The sequence below is a fragment of the Pelobates fuscus genome, chromosome 8, assembly GCF_036172605.1.
Source record: "Pelobates fuscus isolate aPelFus1 chromosome 8, aPelFus1.pri, whole genome shotgun sequence".
NCBI lineage: Eukaryota > Metazoa > Chordata > Amphibia > Anura > Pelobatidae > Pelobates > Pelobates fuscus.
The window spans coordinates 22,611,167-22,633,628 of NC_086324.1; the positions used below are offsets into that span (position 1 = coordinate 22,611,167).

The window sequence follows — 22,462 nt, forward strand, 5'->3', positions numbered from 1 at the left end:
TCTCTGCTATTTTACTTGTGCTATAATTTTATGCACCTTAACGGTTTCTGTGATTTCCTAAACATGCGCATGAGTGTGCTCAAAACAGGTTATTGTGACAACACGGCACTTTGCAGAGAGTTAACCATCACCCATTAACATATCCACAAATATTTTTTGGTCCCTCAAACTTACGTAACCAACCTGTCTGAATTATGAACTCTGTATACCAGGCTTCCCCAAACTCCAGATGTTGCTGAACTACAACTCCCATGATTCTATGAATGAAATAGATAGGCTGAGAATCAGGGGTAGTTGTAGTTCAGCAACATCTGGAGGGTAGGAGTTTGGGGAAGCCTTCTTTATACACACTATTCATCAAGTTGCAATTTCTTAATCAGGTTGTTAAAGAGTTGAAAATAAAATTCAGTTGACAAAAAAAAATTGTAAATGGTGAGCCATTATGAGATAAATCAGAATTTTGACCAAAACAAAATCATTGAAAAATATAATTATCTAAATTTTGCAAACCAGCTGCAAACTCTTTATAAAACACTGTTTAGTAAAGGTAATGAAAGAAAGAACATTACTTTAAGCAAACTGTTCAAACTTGTTTGATTTTTAAAAATGTTTTTATCAGCATACCTCTTTTCCATGTATTATTGTATGTCTGTTTCTCCCTTCGTAATCAGCTACTTCAATGTAGTCCAAGTACACATCGGCCCAATAAACCAGTTTATTAACCAGATCCAAGGTCAGGGCGGTGGGCTGCTCAATTTTAGTAAGAACTATTCTTGTTCGATTCATGCCATCCATGTCACATCTTTCGATTTTAGCAACATTTCCATAGTCCGTAAAGAAAAGCTTCCTGTAAAAAAAAAAAAAAACATGATCCATTACAAATGTGTTTCCAATGGGATATTATAAACCAAAGCAAAACAGCTATATTTTGGTTATCCATATTCTTATATCATATTACATTCACTACATACAGAAAAGAGCTATCTATGATGTATAACCAGATGTTATCTCGAAAAATATTATTTTAGAGTGGTCACATAAGAACTTGTTTCAAGTGACACTTCATGACAGCTTTTAAAAGGTTGACATATAATGTTAAAAGTAGAAAATTGATGGAAGTGCACGCCACCCCTTGCCAAGGAATCCAGGGTGCTTCACTGGATATGTCCCAGTACCAAAATGGACCAAATATAATAGTAAAAATAGAAAATGAATCCAGGCACTCCAAATGAATTCCAAGAGAAAGGCAATTTATTGGAACCAGCAGCTACAAAGCGACGTTTCAACCCCTAAGGGTCTTTATCAAGCTTGATAAAGACCCTTAGGGGTTGAAACGTCGCTTTGTAGCTGCTGGTTCCAATAAATTGCCTTTCTCTTGGAATTCATTTGGAGTGCCTGGATTCATTTTCTATTTTTACTGACATATAATGTTAGACAGGACAAGCACATATTTTAAATCTGGATTCCTGTACAATTAGTTTTTAATTACAGAATTATCTGTTTTATCAAAATAACTAGATATTTGTATGTATTTCTGCTATTCTATTAATTAAGATGTAAAAGTAAAACATGTAAAAATTCAAATAGATAGACAAATAAACATATAGGATAGACGGACGGACGGAGGGATAGATTATGAAATATAAACAGTATTCATAATATATAAAGCATCAGTAGCAATATAGCAACAGTATTTCTAGAGTAAATTCATGTGAATATAAAAATATTTTTATACAATGCTCACAGTGTCAACAAGTGCTCGTAATATGAACCTATTCAAAGTTTATCAACCTTTAACTTGCATTATGGAGGAGTTAATGACACCTAAATTGCTTGCGTGCATATGCATTAGCTTTATTCCCAGGGCTGGTCTTTTTCTTCCATTTGCCCATTGGTACATTATATAACAAAATCTGTAGGAATAACTCAAATGAAAAAAGAAAGACTGATTGTTTGCAACTTCTAGTACTTTAGAGATTTTGGAGTGCTTTATATTAACAAGCATTTACGCCACTAAAAACCAGCTTACCCAGAGTTCTAGGTACATGTTGCTCTTAAAAGATTATGAAAGTCTTTGTGGATTAGTAGCATTTTATACATATTACACACTTTCCCATAAATGCTGTTATCTAAAAAAAGAAATCATAAAAGTTCGCTTTGAAATAAATAGTCTTTATGGGCATTATCTTGCAAAACATGTTGCTTTAACAAAAATGAATTGTGTGTCTCAGTTAATAAGATATTTTATTTGTACATAGTGTATAACATTTACTCATCATTCAGATGCTTTTAATATTAATAAACTCATTCACCACAAACAACTTAACATTTAAAGAAAATAGCATATTTATTTAAAATATGGAATACATATTTGGCATATAAACCTAGGATAAAGCAGTAATGTTTAGAGATGCCTAGCACTTATGGAAATTGACATTTTATATATATATATATATATATATATATATATATATATATATATATATATATACACATATATATATATATATATATATATATATATATATTAAAAGTTCAAAGTCTGGCACTCTACCTTAAAGATGATACAAAATGTAAAAAAGCCTCTGTGCTGCAGAGCGTAGGTATGTATGCAGAAAGTAGATAGAGCACTCCAGAGGTCTTTGTTCAAAGGTGGTTTATTCAGTGAAGAAAATCAACGTTTCGACCCTAAGGTCTTTGTCAAGATATTAAAACAAGTGCAACAGTGACATTATATAGCCTAACCAATAACAAAGTAATCACTAACCTGAGAAAGCTGTGTATCCCCAAACCATGTGTGAACGCTATGCTGTAATTGGAACCGGTGCCGTAGTGATTCTGTCGGCGGATAGTGACGTCACAAAAATGCGACCGGAAGAGATCGTGGAGGTGCATCTAGGTAACCTAGGCAACGGTCCGTGAAAGTGTAAATGTGCTGTGTAGTGAAGTGACCGTAGCTAAAAGAATATGGGCAAAAGATTACATTGCTAATTGAACTGGATGATATGGTAAAAGAGGAGGTCTATAGGCGTTAGCTAGCCATATAACTGTTGATAGTAGTGGCAGGCAGGATGATGTATATCGAAATAAGAGGAATGGAACACTCCGGAGTGTGTGGAGGGTATAATCCACCACAGGAAGAATAAGTGGATAGTAAATAAGAAAAAGAAAATAAAAATAAGAATAAGTGATAAATAAAAAAGATAAGAGGATAGGAAATAAGAATAAAGAAATAGAAAAAAATAATAATAGATAAATAAAAAATAAGCCAGAAGGTATACTGTGTATATGGAAACATGACATGCACACAAATAGAGTAATACAAATGGACGTGATCAAATAGATAAATAAATAAATAAATAAATGAATAAATAAAAAAATCCGTGAAGAGTAATGCTGGTGGCGGTGCATGACGGTGAGAGTGTAAACTGGTGGAAGGGCTAATGAAGACCAGATAGAGTGAGTGTCTGAATATGTGAGTGAGTGGATGCAGCACTACGACTATTGTTCAGAGTAATGGAGAATGTGAGTGTATGGCAGAGAGAAGTGATGAAAGTAAAAAAGAATATAGTGACTGAGATACATCATAACATCACTGTCTGTAAGTAGCTATATAGAGCTATAGAGTATAACATCCAGTGGTGTATATATAGTATATACCCATGTTATCAGATCAAGTTAAAATATATGAATAAATGAGGCCTTAAGCAACTGACAGGATGAACAGATCAAAGAAGATTAACCGAAGATGGACGATGCCCAATCTTCATACTAAGCCAATAATGAACGTAAGTGTACTAGATGTATCTAGATGTAAATAAATATAAATATAAATTCAGACCAATGGGTATATTCGAAGAGACAATACAACACTATTCAAATGATTCATAGCAAATAGAGACAACGTGATTAAAAATCACTTAGAGAAGACTTTCGAAAAGCATCCGAAAAATTTTTTTGAAAAAAATTGAGAAAAATTCGAAAAAAATATATATGTATATATATTCAAAACGTATTCAACGAATGTCCAAGAAAGCATTGAAGGAGACATATTCATTAAGGCCCCTGGGATGTACAGTGTCCAGTGTTTTGATCCAATATGTCTCACGTTGGAGCAAGATCCTAGAGAGATCACCCCCCCTAGAGAGGGGGGGGATGTGATCGATGGCCATAAACTTGAGAGTGGGTAGCCGATGGTTCATCTCCAAGAAGTGCTTGGCCACCGGTTTATCTGTCTTGTTGTCCCTGAATGCAGTCATAATGCCTGAGCGATGTCCTCGCATTCTGTCCCGTACTGTAAGATCAGTTTTCCCCACGTAGTATAGTCCGCAGGGGCAGGATATTAAATAGACTACGTGGGTGGTAAGGCAAGTGATATAATGTTTGATGGGATAGCGTTTCCCTGAATGTGGGTGGGCGAATGAGGAGCCTGTGAGCATATGGCCACATGTAACGCAGTTAGTACATTTAAAGCAGCCTGTTTTGTTGTGGATTTTCAATGTCTCATACTGTTCAGGGCGATCACTTTTAACCAAGATATTTCTAAGGTTCCGGTTTCGTTTAAAAGCAATGCGGGGAGGATGAGAAAAGGCAGGATGTAATATGGGGTCGGACGACAGTAAGTCCCATCTTCTGCGAATAGACTTAGCCATTTGGTCACTGGCCATGTGGTATAACAGAGGTAGGGTGACAATCCTGGGTTTATTGGACGGTGTCATCAGTTGTGCATCAGACTTGTTGTAAATCGCCAGTGCTCTGTCTAAGGAGCGTTTCAATGATGGGTATGAATATCCCCTTTTCAGAAATGCTTGTTGCATCATAGAGATCTGTATTTCAGTGTTGTTTGGGTCTGAGTTGTTCCTTAAGACTCTGAGGAACTGTGAGATCGGCAATGATCTTTTAAGTGCTCCAGGATGGAAGCTTGTGGCGTGAAGGAATGTGTTACGGTCCGAGCTCTTCTTGAATAAAGTGTAGCCGATGGAGTGATGGGAACGATAGATTTCTACATCAAGGAATTGGATTCTCTCAATATTACAGCTATGGCTAAATCGCACCGGTGAACTGATCATATTGAGCTCATGGATCATGATTTCAAAGGATGAAGGCGGACCTGCCCATAGCATGAGGATATCGTCCACATATCTCAGATATAATATGAGGTGTGATTGGTACCTCGATAAAATGTATTTCTGTTCATACGAGTACATGTAACTATTCGCATAGTTCGGAGCTATGGCTGATCCCATCGCAGTCCCCGTTTGTTGAATATAGAAAGATTTCTCAAAACGAAAATAATTGTTACTTAACGTAAACTCAAGACATTCCAAAAGGAACTCGATGGGAGGTCCATTGTATTGGTTAGATTGAATGAGTGTCTGTCTCATGGCATCCACCCCCCCCCTTTTTTCTATTTCTTTTTTCTTATTTCCTATCCTCTTATCTTTTTTATTTATCACTTATTCTTATTTTTATTTTCTTTTTCTTATTTACTATCCACTTATTCTTCCTGTGGTGGATTATTATACCCTCCACACACTCCGGAGTGTTCCATTCCTCTTATTTCGATATACATCATCCTGCCTGCCACTACTATCAACAGTTATATGGCTCGCTAACGCCTATAGACCTCCTCTTTTACCATATCATCCAGTTCAATTAGCAATGTAATCTTTTGCCCATATTCTTTTAGCTACGGTCACTTCACTACACAGCACATTTACACTTTCACGGACCGTTGCCTAGGTTACCTAGATGCACCTCCACGATCTCTTCCGGTCGCATTTTTGTGACGTCACTATCCGCCGACAGAATCACTACGGCACCGGTTCCAATTACAGCATAGCGTTCACACATGGTTTGGGGATACACAGCTTTCTCAGGTTAGTGATTACTTTGTTATTGGTTAGGCTATATAATGTCACTGTTGCACTTGTTTTAATATCTTGACAAAGACCTTAGGGTCGAAACGTTGATTTTCTTCACTGAATAAACCACCTTTGAACAAAGACCTCTGGAGTGCTCTATCTACTTTCTGCATATATATATATATATATACACACATACACACACACACATATATATATATATAAAAAGAAAAACAATACATGTGGCTGCACTCACGGTTGGAGATTTAAAATCTTCAAGTTTTATTTCATTCATTAATTAAAGATAGACGTTTCAGTCCAGCTTGTAGACTTTCCTCAGGATCAAGACATATAAGACTTTTTATATGTCTTGATCCTGAGGAAAGTCCACAAGCTGGACTGAAACGTCGATCTTTTTTAATGAATGAAATAAAACATTGAAGATTTTAAATCTCCAACCGTGAGTGCAGCCCCATGTATTGTTTTTCTTTGGATAATTGAACCTCGACTGGCACCCGGCAAAGTACTTTTGCTATATTTAGCTTGTGTGCAAGGACTTTTTTTCATATATATATATATATATATATATATATATATATATATATATATATATTCATCTTTACTGAAATATTGAGGAATAAGAGTTTTAGAGATGCATGGTTTAAGATATAAATAAATATTTTAAATATTGCAATATGCATTATGCATGAAAAAAAAACTAAATTATTGATGATTGTTAATAATCTAAGGGCGTTTCCGAAATTTTCCTTTTAAAAAATATACCAGAGTGTACAATTGTACCTGTATATCAATATGGTGCATACATGCATACAACAAACATAAGTAAAACACATTTGCAGAGTTCAAAGACACATTAATCTCTGGCTTCCAGGATGCAGCCGTAAATTTGAAACTTCAACAGATGCAGTAGAGTGGAGGAGGCTGCCATGTATAGTCCCTCTGCAGAGATGCATGGGGACAGAATGGAGAACATTTCTCTGCAGTGGGTAAATATAGTATTAGTGCAAACAGCCAGCTGTAACAGATATGGTGTCAGGGGTGCTATGGTGCGATCCCTTGGCAAGATGTCTGGCTATTTTAGTATGGTCTGAGGACATACGTGGGCCCAGGTAAGCACCCCTAGCTGCATGTTATCTATAGAGCAAAGTGGACTGATGTAGAACCTTGCTGATTTGCAGAAAGTGCTTAGCTCTCAGTCAGTGATTGGGGTCTTGTGATATCTGGCTTATCTTCCAGGAGAAGACGGGATGTGACTAATGCGACATGGGCGACCTGTTGAATTCAAGTTGTCAAACCGTGCTAAAACAGTTTGACATCTTACAATGACATGGCACAAAGTAACGTAAGCATTATGTAGGGGTTATAGTGCTTGTAGTGACCCTTTAAATTCGTACAACAAATGTTACTTTTATAATTGCTAGCATAATAAGCATGGATAACTAGGCCTATTGGATCACTGCAGATATTTTTATTTCAGTGAGTTTCCAGGAAACTTTTAAGCTTTATTTTTATTATATTACTTTAATGTCATCACTGTAGCAAATAATTATAGAAAATTAGAGGTATTATTGAGGATTCTGTTTGTTGTAAATTGATAATGCTGGCAGAAAAGCAGAATGCATAGCTTGGAGATTGTTTCACATTATTCCATGTCAGGTTAGCAGAAGCAATATATATCTATCACACTGTTTCTAAATTGTTATTTTTTTACTCATCTTCGTTTATTGGTTACACTTTTCCTTAACCTAAGATCCCATAATGGGAGTAATTATGTAGAAAATTACATTATGTTCCTAACACACATTGATAAAAATAGTAGGGAAAGCAGTTTGCACATAGATCTGTCATTTACGTAATAATGTCCTTTTAAGGTGTATTGGAACTTTGGTTCTGCAGTTTTTTAAAAGCTCGCTGTCTGTTAATATTTGTATCTGCATAGAATACAAACATCTGCACAGAATATGAACAGGGCCTTCCTAAGTCCACATGAGAAATACCCCAAACGATAGTTGAAAATGGTAGGCTAAGACTGTGAGACTTCCAAATCCAGGTGGACAAGCAAGCACTCTACAAGCAACCTGACATTGTGGTGGTAAACAAGGAAATGCAGTGTGGTGGATGTGATTATACCCAGTGACCATAACATAGAAGAAAAAAAAGGAACTTGAGAACATGGACAAATACCTAGGGCTGAACAAGAACCGAGAAAGGATGTGGAAACAGTAGTCCCAGTTATGATAGCAGCACAAGGTGCTGTAGCCCCTAAGTTGGGAGAGTAGCTTCAGCAGGTTCTAGATTGGACATCTGAGATTTATGTCCAGAAGAGTGCAGTTCAATGCTGTCTGTACATGCAGATATCAGGTCGTTAGAAAGAACGCATATATCTATAAAAATCAGCAAGTTAAAAGAGAGCGACAGGAAAGCTTACATTACAAACTGAGCATTGCCAAATATTAGACATTGGGTTTTGGTTTCAAGTAATACCTCATCAAATGGAGACGTGCAGTGCAATATATTTGGACATTTAGCCTATTATTTGTAAAGTGCCAACATATTCTGCAGCACTTTAGAATTATAGAAAGGCTAGAGAAAGCCCTGCTCAAACAAGCTTCCAATCTATGAGGTTATGAGGTAGGCAGATATAAATCATTAGCTCAAGGATTCTTAGTTGTAAGGTGGTGTGACTGGTATTAAGAAGTTTTCACCATTGCTCTAACCAGTAATTGCACATGGTCTAGAGTTGCGAACATTTCCAACGGTGATTAAGTTTACATTTTTCTGCCAATACTATATTAGTTTACATTTTATAAGACACTCAAACAAAATGCAATGCTTCATTTGGTGATAACAATTTTTAAAATAACCCTCCTTATTATTCTACCACTTGAATGCTGACCTCAGCTAATACTTTAATGAAGTGACACAAAGCAAATATTCATGAAATATAATAGACTTTTAAAAATAATGATTGTTTTGGTCTTGGGTTTCAAACTTACCAGAATTATTTTAAAACATGAATTATTTTAGAACATAATTCTACCCCACATGTTTAAATATGAATCAAGCAGAATTTAACAAATATAACCCTCAAAAGTTGTTCATATAATCCAAAAGGTCTTCACTATAAATTTGCTCTACTATGAGATATAACTCAAGCATGCCCTTAAAGAATAGTTATCACAAGAGCAGGGAATTTCTCTTAAAGCAGTGGTTCTCAAACCAGTCCTCAAGACCCACCAACAGTCCAGGTTTTGTTAGTATCTCCATTGGAATAAAACAGGGACATACACAAATCCTGGTCTGTTGGTGGGCCATGAGGACTGGTTTGAGAACCACTGTCTTAAAGTTTTAAAAACAATATAGGTCATCGTGGTCATATAATGTATTTAACTACCTTTTGAATTTCTTTGTTACAAAGTATTAATGTTAGATAATAATGCAGTCATTAACAATTAATGAGGTTTGACGGTTGTGATAATAAATTTAATATAAATGATTCTATTCTAAACTTTACCTGTTCTCACCAGACACTAAAAAGTGTTAGAACATAGAATTTAAATGGTCAGGTACAAGCATTCTACTCTTTTATAATTGCAGAATAAATTTTTTCTTCATCTGAAATAAAATGATTAAAGCTGTAATCCTACAAACTGCTTCTCTACACTGCTATCACATTTATTCTTGCTTAATTTGGTACTCTTTCTAAATATAATTCAATGCACTTCATGTTAAGCTGTATAATCAGCTTTAAAATGTCGTATTTTTAAAAGTCCAAGCATTTGTAGCATGATTATTTTTTTTTTTAAATGTTTGTGTTTTAAAGATAACACATTGAAAAAAGTCTTATTAAAATCTAGCACTTGATGTCATAATAGTTTAAAATCAAAGAAGAATAATCTCTTAAATATAAACTAGAATTTAGCATTAACTCTAATTTGGAACTGGTTAACCCCTTAAGGACACAACTTCTGGGATAAAAGGGAATCAGGACGGAATATTTCCGTCATGTGTCCCAATGAATGGTGCAAAATGTATTCAAATAATCCAGTGAGTTGAACAAAATAGTTTCCATTGACATTTTTTTTTATTTTTTTTTATTACAATTGTGATGATGCATGTTGCATGCTGAATGTAATAGTTTTATCCTACAGTAACAATGCCAACTTTATTGAATAGGTCATTCACAATTCTGGTATGACAACAATGTATATTTTATAAAATGAACACTTTTTAGTATCTCTTTAAATAAGGTGTTGCTGAATAAATGAATGATTGTAGTCACCTTGTAAATTACTAAAATATGAATTAGGAAAAATAAAAAGTGAACATAAGAATAATCCATATACTGCATAATTTAATGGAGCTAAATTGAGAGCAGATGTGTTGGAACAAAATTATCTAAAACAATATTGTTATTTTTTTTGTATTGTTTTATCGACTATGTAATCATGTTTGCAGGACAAGCAGGTTGTTTTCTAAAAATTGCATTAGCAGAAAATTAAATCTATTTCTTCTGAATATTTTTAAACAACATTATATCCAATTCTTTATGATTTATATTAACTATTTGCATCTCAATTCTACATTATAGCAGATGTTCAAAGCCCAAAGGTAATGCTAAACTCATTTGCAAGACTGCACGAATCACAATGTGTCTACAACATGTCAGTGATATTATGGATTGCAGGTATCTGGGGCACTTTGAGAAAACTTTGTGTTAGGTAAATCCACTATGATGTACAGAGTAATCCCCAAACTGTGGATCAACAGAGATAAAAGAGTCACTCTGATGTGCAGTAATTAATTCTGAACTAACATTGAAAAATATATTCACAGGTTTTAATGTTAAAATGTTTAGATGGCATGGATCTATTGCACTTTCCTCTTGAATTAAATTATATAAAATTGTAAACAGAAACTATAGTTGAAAATGCAAATAAGCATCTCTAAACCAGCTCAGATCATTGATTTTATTTTACTATGATATACTGTATGACGATTTATACAACTATTCGCACAGTGAATGGTATGTACAGTGTATTCTTTTTCAAATTCTTTTATTTTAAATTTGTAAGAAATTTTAACAAAATTAAACAATGTATTCAACCCACAGACAGTAACTCTGCAAGAATATAATAAAATATACCATATAATAACAACCCCATGTAGTGATTAACACAATATATAACCAAAACATATAAAGGGATAATGAATTTAAGAAATAATGGTAATCAAAAGGGGAAGGTGAAAAAAAAAAAAGGAAAAAAAAAAGGGATATTGTAAAGTAAAATAATTGTACAATTTTTAACACCTTAGAGCTGGATTCTCTTAGCAGATTACGGGTTTTGCTCTACTCTTTGGTTCATATTGAACAATGTTGTGTATTCAGTATATGTTATTGGTCACTAGACTTCGGATTTCGTTTTAGACCAAACTGCAATTCTGCTGAATTTGCCCTGATTTAGAAGTGAGCAGTAAAGATAACAATAGGAGAAGCAGTAAAAAATGCCGGTGAGATAACTCAGTGTGCTAATGCATCATCAGTCGAATCTGTTCAACCCTTGGGTCGCAGGTTTGAATCTTGGCAGGGCTGACTCAGCCCTTCATCCTTCTGAGATAGATAAAATGAGTACCATTAAATTGGGTAACAGTAACAACTCCTAGATGTTTCTGCTAAACTAACAACCCCAGGACGTACTTGAAAACCAGAGTAATCTGAATGTACCTTTCCTGGTTAAATACTTTGTTATTATTTATATATTATTATAGTATTAATACAAATATAATTATGTAGAAGTTTTTTTTTTACTCCTCCTCCTATTCTCTCTCTATTGTTTTTTCTCACTTGGTCTGTGAATTAAATGGGGTAAAAATATGGATGTATATATTTATCAGCACACGTGTTGGCCGATTTTCCCACCTTTTTTTGCTTGTTCTACTGTACTGTATAATGTCAAATTATTATTACAGAAATGTCAGTGTTGTAAAAATACTTTGGCCTCAATTTAATAAGCTTTCTAAATGAATAAATACTTTTTAGAACAATTTCTAAATAATTTATCTACACAAATTGACAAAGACTTTAGTGGGGACCTCTGTAGAGAAATTACTTTTTTTTTTGGGACTAGTATAGAATCATTTAGAAAGCTTATTAAATAGATGTAATTTGCATAAAAGTGAATTTTGTGACCTTTCTTTATTTTCAGAACATGTTCACTAAATGTTCACTGACGATATTTGTGGTTACTTTTTATTTTCATTATCATTTAGCTCAAATACATGTCTTTTCGCTTTCCAGTTAAATTTTTATATAAACCAGAAGTCATTTTTACTCTAATGATTTGCAACAATGGAAGTACTAGATATGGATTTAGCCACTGGTTCATAAAGGTCCAAGACCATTTTTTCCCCCCAAATCTGTGTTAAAAGCAGTAGATCATGCTTAAAGGAACTTCTGCTTATATGAGTATGAAACTTACATAAAGTGTGTGCTCATTTTTATGTTAAATTATTTCTAGTAAATATTTGAAAACAAGAGGATATCTCAATGCATAATTCTTGATAAAACACTTCATAAATAAATAATAACAGTTTGCATATTCTTGCATGTTATTCTAGCAGTGTTATACTAGCACGTTACTCCTGCGATTGTTGTGCATCAAGGTGTTTCTTTTATTTATCTGTGTTTTGATATATAGATGATAAATATCATCCTCAGATGTGTAGATTGTTAACTGCTTCAGCACTATGCTACGCAAATCTCATATAATAATGGTGGTACTGATTTATTGTTGGTTATGAACTGATCAAGAAAATTAGCAATATATTTCATTTTGTTTTGTAAAATACAGAAATATCACATGAAAGAGAAATTAAAAATAATGTCGTTATACAGAGGAAGGAGGTTGATTAGAAGGACTACATGTCTTAAAAATATATTTTTTGATCATGTAACTATAAAAATATAACCTTTTGTGAAAAATACAAGTCAAATAGAGTAAATTTTCACTTTGATTCTTCAAAGTAGCTTACACATCAATGTCAGGTCCAAAGGTTTCCCAGCAAAACATTGTCCAGTTCATAACACTGCCACTGCTATTCCTATTGTGCATCCTGTTGCAATCTTTTCCACAGGTAAACAATTCACATGCACCCGACAATCTACCTGATCTAAAAGAAAATGTGATTCATCAGACCGTGCAACCTGGTTGCTCAATGTTCCAGTTCTGATGCTCACGTGCCCATTGAAGGTGCTTTTGGCGGTGAACAGGTGTCATCATTGGCACTCTGACTAGTCTGTGGCTACACAGTCCCATACACAGATATATTTTGATACTGGGGGATAGTCCAAAGTACTGAAAATGGTGCAATCACCAGTGGCACATTCTGTTGGTGACTCCTCCACGTTTATATTTTTGCACCACTTTTTAAAACAAAATACTTTAATAAGTCTCCACTAATATGTTTCATTAATGACACAATGCATTTAATGTGCAGCAAAATTAGACTCTCCCATTAAGAACCTTGTTTTGTTAGGGCATTCGATTATTCTTAGCAATAGTTGTTGATTTAATGGTTAAAGTCTAAAAGTATTAAAGGGACACTGTAGTCACCAGAACTACAGCTTAGTGAATTTGTTCTGGTGAGTAGAATCATTACCTTCAGACTTTTTGCTGTAAGCACTGTCTTTTCAGAGAAAATGCAGTGTTTACATTACAGCCTAGTGATAACTTCACTGGCCACTCCTCAGATGGCTGTTAGAGATCCTTCCTGGGTCATGGCTGCCTAAAATGCATCCAAACATTCAGCGTCTCCTCCCTCTGCATGCAGACATTGAACTTTCCTCATAGAGATTCATTGATTCAATTCATCTCTATGAGGAGATGCTGATTGGCCAGGGCTGTGTTGAATTGTGCTGGCTCTGCCCCTGATCTGCCTCTTTGTCAGTCTCAGCCAATCCTATGGGGAAGCATAGTGATTGGATCAGGCTACTACTTCTGATGATGTCAGCAGGCAGTTGGCAGGTCAAAAGGAAACAGTGACAAAGCAAGCATCTCCAGACTTGAATACAAGTAAGATTTTACTATATTTAGGGAGGCATGAGGGGTCCAGGGTGGCTAGATGGTGGTTTTAACCCTATAGGGTCAGGAATACATGTTTATGTTCCTGACCCCATAGTGCTCCTTTAAATATTTTTATTTTCAATATTTGGTACATAAAATTTTGGATTGTTTTTTTTTTTCTTGCAGAGTTACTGTCTGCAGTTTGAGATTTGGAAAATAATAAGCAACTGGTCTTTAGCAAAAAAAACAAGTAAACAACACAATTTAACAGTGACGATTCATAAAATAAGAATTTAAAAAGGACAAAGTGTTCATATATTATTCTTTTACTCACATGTGTTTAATAGATTGAACTATAAGCCTATTGACATAATAGATAGTCTGAAACACAATCGACTTAAACATAATTTATAGACAGATTTACAAATGATCATTATTATTATTATTTTAATTTGACAATTTTCTATAATAATAGATCAAACAATTTTATGTTGATTTGGGGAATTATAGTTTCTGATAACAGCAAATACAGAGCTGTAATATGTTTCAGGTTATCCAAAAAATAATGACTTTAATAAAGCATATTTATTTGCAAAAGTTTTAGGAAATTTGTCATGAGTTCATATTTCATGTCGTATCAATCTACACTGATATTGCTTTTCCTCTGCCCGAAATGAATTGTCAAATATATTTTTCACCCTGGTATTTTATTAAAGATGACCTATGCAAGATTAAATGCCAACGATAGATGGCATTTTAAGACTTGTCTCATCAATCTTGGATAATAATGCTACAATAAACATAATTAGGAAGGGTTGTTTAAAGGACTCTGAACCTGCATTCACAAACTTGGACTTTTTAATAGTTCAGAGTATTGTACAGTGAATTTGAATGCAAATATATAATTTTATGTAGCAAATTGAGCTTCTTTATATTTAGGTATGAATGATACAGCTTTTAATTTGAGAAAAAGTTATTAGCTTACTGACCTATTATATATTCCAACCAATATCTTCTAATATACCCTGCCAAGGAAATACTATGCTCCTTGGCATTCTTTGTACCCTTATTTCCCCAAGTAATTAAAATGTAAGATTTCCAGTCCCTTGCCTTAACGTAAGACTCTACCTCCTTCTCTATTCTCTTTTTTATGTTTAAACCCAGAGTACTAGCAACAGCGTGCCTTGTGACAATATTGTAACAACAAAATACTTAAGGGTTTAAAGTCATCTAGGTTTAATATGTGCTAAGTTTAAGTGAATCCAGTATCCTGTTTAACCTGTATTCAATATGGTTAATTTCAGATTATATCCATTCTTGCATGGTGTGTGTTACATATTAACAAGTTTTCCGTGCAGATACCTCTCACCTCCATTCCATTACACCCCAGGGTGCATGTAGTTGTAAAGGTTTTTTTCTTCTTTAATTCTTCAACATATCACAATTTACTTTAAAATAAAAAAGTGTAAGTACCTTCCAATAACTAGACATTTCAAACAATGCACCCAAAATCTTCACAAGATTTCTGAATGCATCTAAAAATAAGAATGTACCAAATATAGTATTGAAGTATAGATTACATTATGCATCAACAGTAAATAATCAATATAAATGGGTGGACGTTTAGACATAATCTAATCCAAATAGGCTTCCAATGCAAAATGTATTGTAAATATTTTCTGTTGGTCTCATACTGGACTTTTTTTGTATATTTTACTCAATTTAAAGAGTCATTGTCTAAATTGTTTCACCACATGAAGCCATACATAACTTAGTCATCACTAAAATTAGTTTTTAACCTGCAGAGAAAAACATTTCACTGTCTGGCCCACATTATATCCATCCATCTATGCAGAGGGACTGTAAATAGTGCCATCCTCCTTCCTCATACACTACAGTTCCCTCCCCCCCCACACTTTTCATGAGACACTTGACTCAGAGGGGAGTTTAGAAGAGTGACAGCCAGCGAGTAAGCGGATCTCCCTCGGGCACAGCCATGCCAACCTACTCTACACTACTCTATACTTGTTAGCCCACCTGGGCCAAAGCCCTCCAGGGGTTTGACCCTGAAGCATAACCCACACAAAAAGAGGGCTGTCCACTAATGAATGGGCAAGACCAATAAGGCCCTTCTGTGGCTTCCACTATGGAGAAGACTGGAACTCAAAGAGCCTCCTCATCTGCTGCTCTATGATGCCAGCCTCCAAATGGACCCAGGGCTGGAGGCATACCCCTCTCCGCTCCCAACAAGCATCTACCTTTGATGACCCACTCTAGATGGCAGCGCACATTTCACTAGGCATACCTGGATGCACATCCATCTTGCCGTCTCTGGGAATGGGCTGAACCTGGCAAAGGGCCTGTCATCGGAACTCAGCTTACAGTTGATGATAGAGGCTGCTGTTTTGATCTCCGTACCTGCTATGTAGCTTTTTGTTACTATTACCTACTTTATCTATCTTACTTTAATCTTGTATAGTGCAGTGGTACAGCAATATCTTTGGTTTCGGTGGTTTCTTTTTACCCAATGTGACCCACCATGTTTTTGAGCATTTACTATTATTTGACATTCATTTTTTAATAAATATTTAATACATTTTCCAAAAATAAATACATGCATTATTCATTATCAAATATTTACATAAACAATGTAATCTTACATGTATAGACATACCGTGTGAAGATTAGTGCATAACCTAAATTACCTTTGAGCAGTGGAATGGGGCCAAGTGTCATAATACAGTGTGACTTACCATGTACCCTTTAACAGTCGTGTGTACGTATTGCATTATGTAACTGTGTATTTGATCTTGCTGAGTACTTTCTGCTTGTATGTGTTTGGTACTGTTGCCACCAGGCTATTCCTTGTATTTAATCTATGCCTCAATAAAACAATGATTGACTGTTTCTTTGAAACAGCTCTGTTTTCAAAAGCCAGACTACAAAGGCAGCATCTACATATGACAACTGCGTCATTAAGCTAGAGTGATTTTGGTGCTTAGACTGTCCCTTTAACAAAGATGTCTCTAATAACAGTAATCCATACTATTAAATTATCCTTATTTTCATGCAAATTTTGGAACACATGAGAGATCCTAGGAAGAATATCTTAGAAAATGCCATTCCAATACACCAAGGTTTTGTGACACAAATCTCATGAATAAGTCATAATGTATGTTTAAAGGAAATGATATATTTCAAAGCATTTAATAATGCACTTTGTATATCTGTACAAATAAAGTATCATCTGTCCTATTAATTCAGTGATATATAGTGTTTGTAATCAAATTCTATACATGCTCCCAATATTAAACAGTAGCTCGGAGGATATACCCCTACAGATTTGCTTTTGTAGTTCTGTTACTTTGTTGCCAGAGTCTTTGGAATAGCTGTGAATGTAATTGTTTCCTGTGGGATAGAAAGACCATGCTGACTGCAGTTATTGTAATGTTAAAAGACATGAAACAAGGTTTAATAATGTAAACAAATCTTCTTAAATCATTTTAGTTGAGTAGTAAATCCAATTCGTAAGTCAGTTATTTTTGTGTGAGAAGCTCACTTAAATATTCAGCCTTTACAGTCAATGTAATTTCTCAACTCATCAACATTTAATATTGTAATCTGAAAAATAGTAAACCACTAATTATACATTTACACATCTACAGCATGTTGTCATTTCTCGCAGGGCTATCAGTGTGAAGGCGTAGAGAGATTATTATTTTTATTGTGCTTTCTAACATGACGGGATAATAAATAAGAGAATAAATATTTTTTTTACATTAAGTTACATTTTTGCACTTTAGTTGTAACTTTGTAATAGTGTGCAACTATTATCACAAGTACATGTTAGCATGTTGGTTTATGGTTGATCTCACTATAAAAGAACACAAATGTGCATTTTGCTACAAAGTATATATATATATATATATATATATATATATATATATATATATATATATATATATATACATTCATTGTCCCCTCCTGGGTGATATAAATATATATTCTGTTTCTCTAATAATCATTAGAAAGAATTACAATAAAATGAAATCAATAACACTGTATTTTATAAGGTTTTATTTTTATTACTTGACGAGCACTGTTTAGTTAATTATATTACATTTACATTATCAGATTTTGCATACACCATTACTAATTATTATTAATTTAATATTCTTCATGTTAGCATTATTAAGGTATATTTCCTACTTTAATTTTGTGTGCTTAATTCCCCAATGAAAATACATATTTGAAATATTATTACAAAGGCCTTTACACATGAAAAAAATAATAAATATATCATATATATATATATATATATATATATATATAATTTTTAATATGCTATAAACAGACTTTCTTTTGTTTCAATTTTAAGATAAATAAACATTCTTCAGGATTTCTATTAAAGCTTTTTCTAAGGCATAACAGTGCAGCAAATATTAATGATGGAATACAAACTCTCAGCTGGAAAAGATGTTTATAGTTAAGCTGGAGAGATGCTTAGATAAAATCCTCTTTGCTCTTATCTGACTTACTCACTAAACTACATACTGACTTACAAGGTTCATGGTATACCCCAGATATTACACATGTCCTTTCTTTTAACAAAACAATGTGACTTTTGTTTCATTGCCATTTGAACCCTCAAGTATAAGTCTACACTGCGATGCCTGCAGTCTTAAGTGAATTTAGACTATAACTCATTAACATTTCCTCCCACATGCGTACGTATATACATATGGAACAAATTATTATTTAAAAAAATATATGAAAAGTACGTTTATATTTTTATTCCAAATGTTGCTGGTTAGTACATTCGCTCATACATCACCAGGGAATAGGGTCTGTTGGAGGCTCTGTCTCCCTACATCACAGGGAGACAGAGCCACTGAGACTAGACGGGATACCATGCTATTTTGTTACAGGTTACGGAACAACAGCAGAACTTTGGCTAAAGGTGAATTTGAGTTGCCAGCTAATCACTCTCCATGGCTCAGCCCTATAGTTCGAATGGCTGTGTATCATTATCGCCTTAGCAGATATAACATTTCATTCTAAAGGATACTGTAGCTATGTCATGCCCCATGGGGTTTATGGAATTGCCAAGTGTGTATCAACACAGACGGATTGTGTCGTGTGATGCTAAAATGTCACTTTTTTAACAATTAAAACTGATGTGACCTGATGATTAAGTTGACTTTTAAGATATAATATTGATTTTGCCTCCTTCTAATTGTGGCAATTTTGACCCAAGTTAACCTACCATTCATTTTAACTAAATGTCAGCACTTGATGTATATAATTTGAAAAAGCAAAAGTAACCAGTGTAAAACAGCACAAAACCTGACAGGTCCATTTTAGAAATGAAATTATTGGACTTATGTAATGTTTCACTCCCAAAAAATGAATATGTAATAGAAGAAATCATAATCAAATTAACCATAAATTGATGCATCTGCCATGATATTTTGAAACAAATTATATAGCAATTTACTTAGACGTAGTGCAATATATCCACGCTAAATAAGTTGAAAGGCAAGGAACAGAAACATATATAGATTGTAGGTTCTTCTGTAATACACTTTAATAAGCCTCTGTTACAGACAAAATGCCTTGTGAAATCTTTTATTCTTTGTTTCTAAAAAATATTGGTACTTTGGTTTTAATCGATTTTGGATATTTATTACTTCAACCATTGAAGTCCTATTGAAGCACTCTTCTGTGGAACCCAGGAATGAATCCTTGGTGGGAAGCATACCATCTATGCTGGAAGCATTGAGTGGTTTGACTACTCTAATACATCTCTTATATTTATATATAGTGAGCACTATATTTTGTTTTGTTGTCTTGTTCTGTTGACTACATGCAATCAAAGCAATTATGAACAAGAGACATCCTTAAGGCAGGAATTGTACTGCCCTATGCTTGATATCTTGAGCTTATGATGTAAGCTCTTCTTTTGTGAGTGTATTTCTTTTTACCTATATATCTCTCATTTTACATTAACATTATTGCACTATTGGATTTTTCTCTTCTGTCACTGCATATCTGTAACTAAACAACCACTTAAACCACACACACGTCGCTCATATCCATTGATGGAGATCATACCACTACACACTGTTGTGAGCTTGTTTGAATCTCTATATCACGTGAGTGGGAAATTTTGCACATATTAAATAATATTAGGCAGGTGGTTTTAATGTTGTGGTTGATCAGTGCAAGTCCCATATTATAAAGTACATTTTTTCAGATGAGAAATCAATTTCTGTAATAAACAACAGTATGTTAATTCATAATTATACAATATGATTTCTGAATAAAAGGTTTAAAATATGCATTTTCACTCTTTTGTTTACAATACAGAAACCTTTGTTAACCTACAGTTGAGACAGCAATAAATGTAGACCGTAAAACAAATCTGCCTTATTATATAAGTATACTTGGATCCAACAGTGAATCTATTTTACTTATGTTTATTTTCTTTTGCTATTTATCATACCATGCATACATTTTAGTTTCTGGCAATTTCTACAGTGTAACTATTTGTTTATAATAGTTGCAAAATACTAGAATATAGATAAAACAGAAATGAAATACAAATTTTCATTAACACAATGTCCTCTATTTAGTACTGCAGACTGCCGCAGATACATAGTTTAGCCCCTCTGCTGACAGAGGTTTAACTCAACCTTTGGCCATGACATTGGGGTATCATTAGCCAACCTCGGCTAACTAATGTGAATTATATGCAAATTTGAAATCTGATGCCAACAACACTACTGAGAGTCAAGAAAGGCATGCCCCCCTCGTTGCTGCCCATGTGCATCTATCAACTGCCCTCTATGTCATTCATCCCCCTTCAACGAGAGGGAGTAACGTTAGCCACCAGGTGTAGAAAGAAAGCCATTTGGCCGCTTGTGTGGATGTAAGTTTTTGCTTTATTCTTTTTTTTTGGGGGGGGGGGGGTAGTGGGGCCAAAAACAGCATTTTGGTCAGTATATATTAAAATCACATAAAAATAAATATATACAAATGCAAATTATCAGACTTGTGTTCAGATGGGCATTTGAATTGAAAATGTTGGGACAGATAATAGAATTCAACCTTAAATTCACATATTCACTAAAGGCAGTGCATATTTAGCTTTGAAAATTTGAATATTTCCATTTTATTTGAGGTTAACAAATTAAATGGTATGCAGGTTCTGTGAGGTTTTGGAGTATTCACTTTTAAGTACGTGAGCACTAAGTAAGATCAATGGCTTTCTGACTTACATTTTTTTTCATTGAGGAGGAGTCACCACACTAAACAAATAATTGTTCACGGAACAATGAATTGTCCGGAATCAACAATCAAATTAAAAACTTAGGCCAAAACAGTTTATTTTTTTAAAAAAATAAATAAATCCTTCAACACAGCTTTAGTCACAGAATAGCTAGTTTAGTGCAAATTGTGCTATTTGGTTTTAATTTTTTTTTGTTTTCATTACCGAACCCTATGATTATCACATTTATATTTTTATTTTATAGATGCACACAATTGTAGACTATCACTATGGACATTTACAAGTTTGCAGTGTAAAAGCCTGAAGAATTGTAAGCATGACACACCTCCACCCACTGCATCAGTACAGTAAGTGTTCAGACATTTACTTACAGCTTTTCCTAACTATTCTAATGCTTAATTTTTGCAGAACTGGCAATTGATGTGCTCTTTTTATGGAGTTCGGTTTTTGTCTATCCTGATTTGTCATAACAGTATTATTACTCCCAAATATATGTTTTTAGAGAGTTTAACATGCAATTATTGCTGCACCACTAGTAGTTAATCAACACATAAAGGGTTAATTTTTTTGTGAATTTCTTGAATTTTATTTTTGTAACTAAATGCTACCTAAAAAGCCTTCGCTAAATATTTATGAAGCATTTTGTTTCATTTAAAATCTAAAATCCGTTAAGAGATCTATGGTAACATATCTCAACACAGAATGCACCTCCAATCATGATTAACTATATGTCTTACCTGTTCTCTGTTAAATGTATATATGTGTGCATATATGTATATTGATTTTTTTTATTTATTTTTTGTAAGACTATATTGTACCCTAGTGTAACAATGCAGTGTTTGTGGACCCAGAACATACTTGAAAACAAGAGAAATCTCAATGTATCCTTCCTGGTAAAATATTTTATAAATAAATACATTATCAAAAATAGATCGCCTTTTCACAGGTTTGTCTCTGGGTCACTGAGAGCTAACACTGCAGCTCCAACAGGGTTATTTACTAGAGAGAGAGATCTAAGTGAATTCAGAGTAAATTTAAAATGTACTGTCAAAATAAGCAAACTAAGTCAGCTATGCTTAGAGTCCAGCTACTGTGCCCTTAAATTTGACATTCTAATTTTGAATTCTCACTTTAGTAAGTAATCATGAGATATAATTCCCTTTTCAGATGAGAAATCAATTTCTGTAATAAACAACAGTATGTTAATTCATAATTATACAATA

At 34.0% G+C, this 22,462-nt stretch overlaps 1 protein-coding gene across 1 annotated transcript in view; it reads right to left on the bottom strand.

Annotated features, from left to right (window-relative positions):
• The window catches only part of LRP1B (LDL receptor related protein 1B), a 1,140,323-nt gene that overhangs the window by 570,149 nt on the left and 547,712 nt on the right, over window positions 1-22,462 (bottom strand). The window contains exon 8 of the mRNA XM_063429375.1: window positions 625-847. Within this exon, the coding sequence (XP_063285445.1) occupies window positions 625-847 (223 nt within the window). The remainder of the gene's footprint in view (window positions 1-624; window positions 848-22,462) is intronic.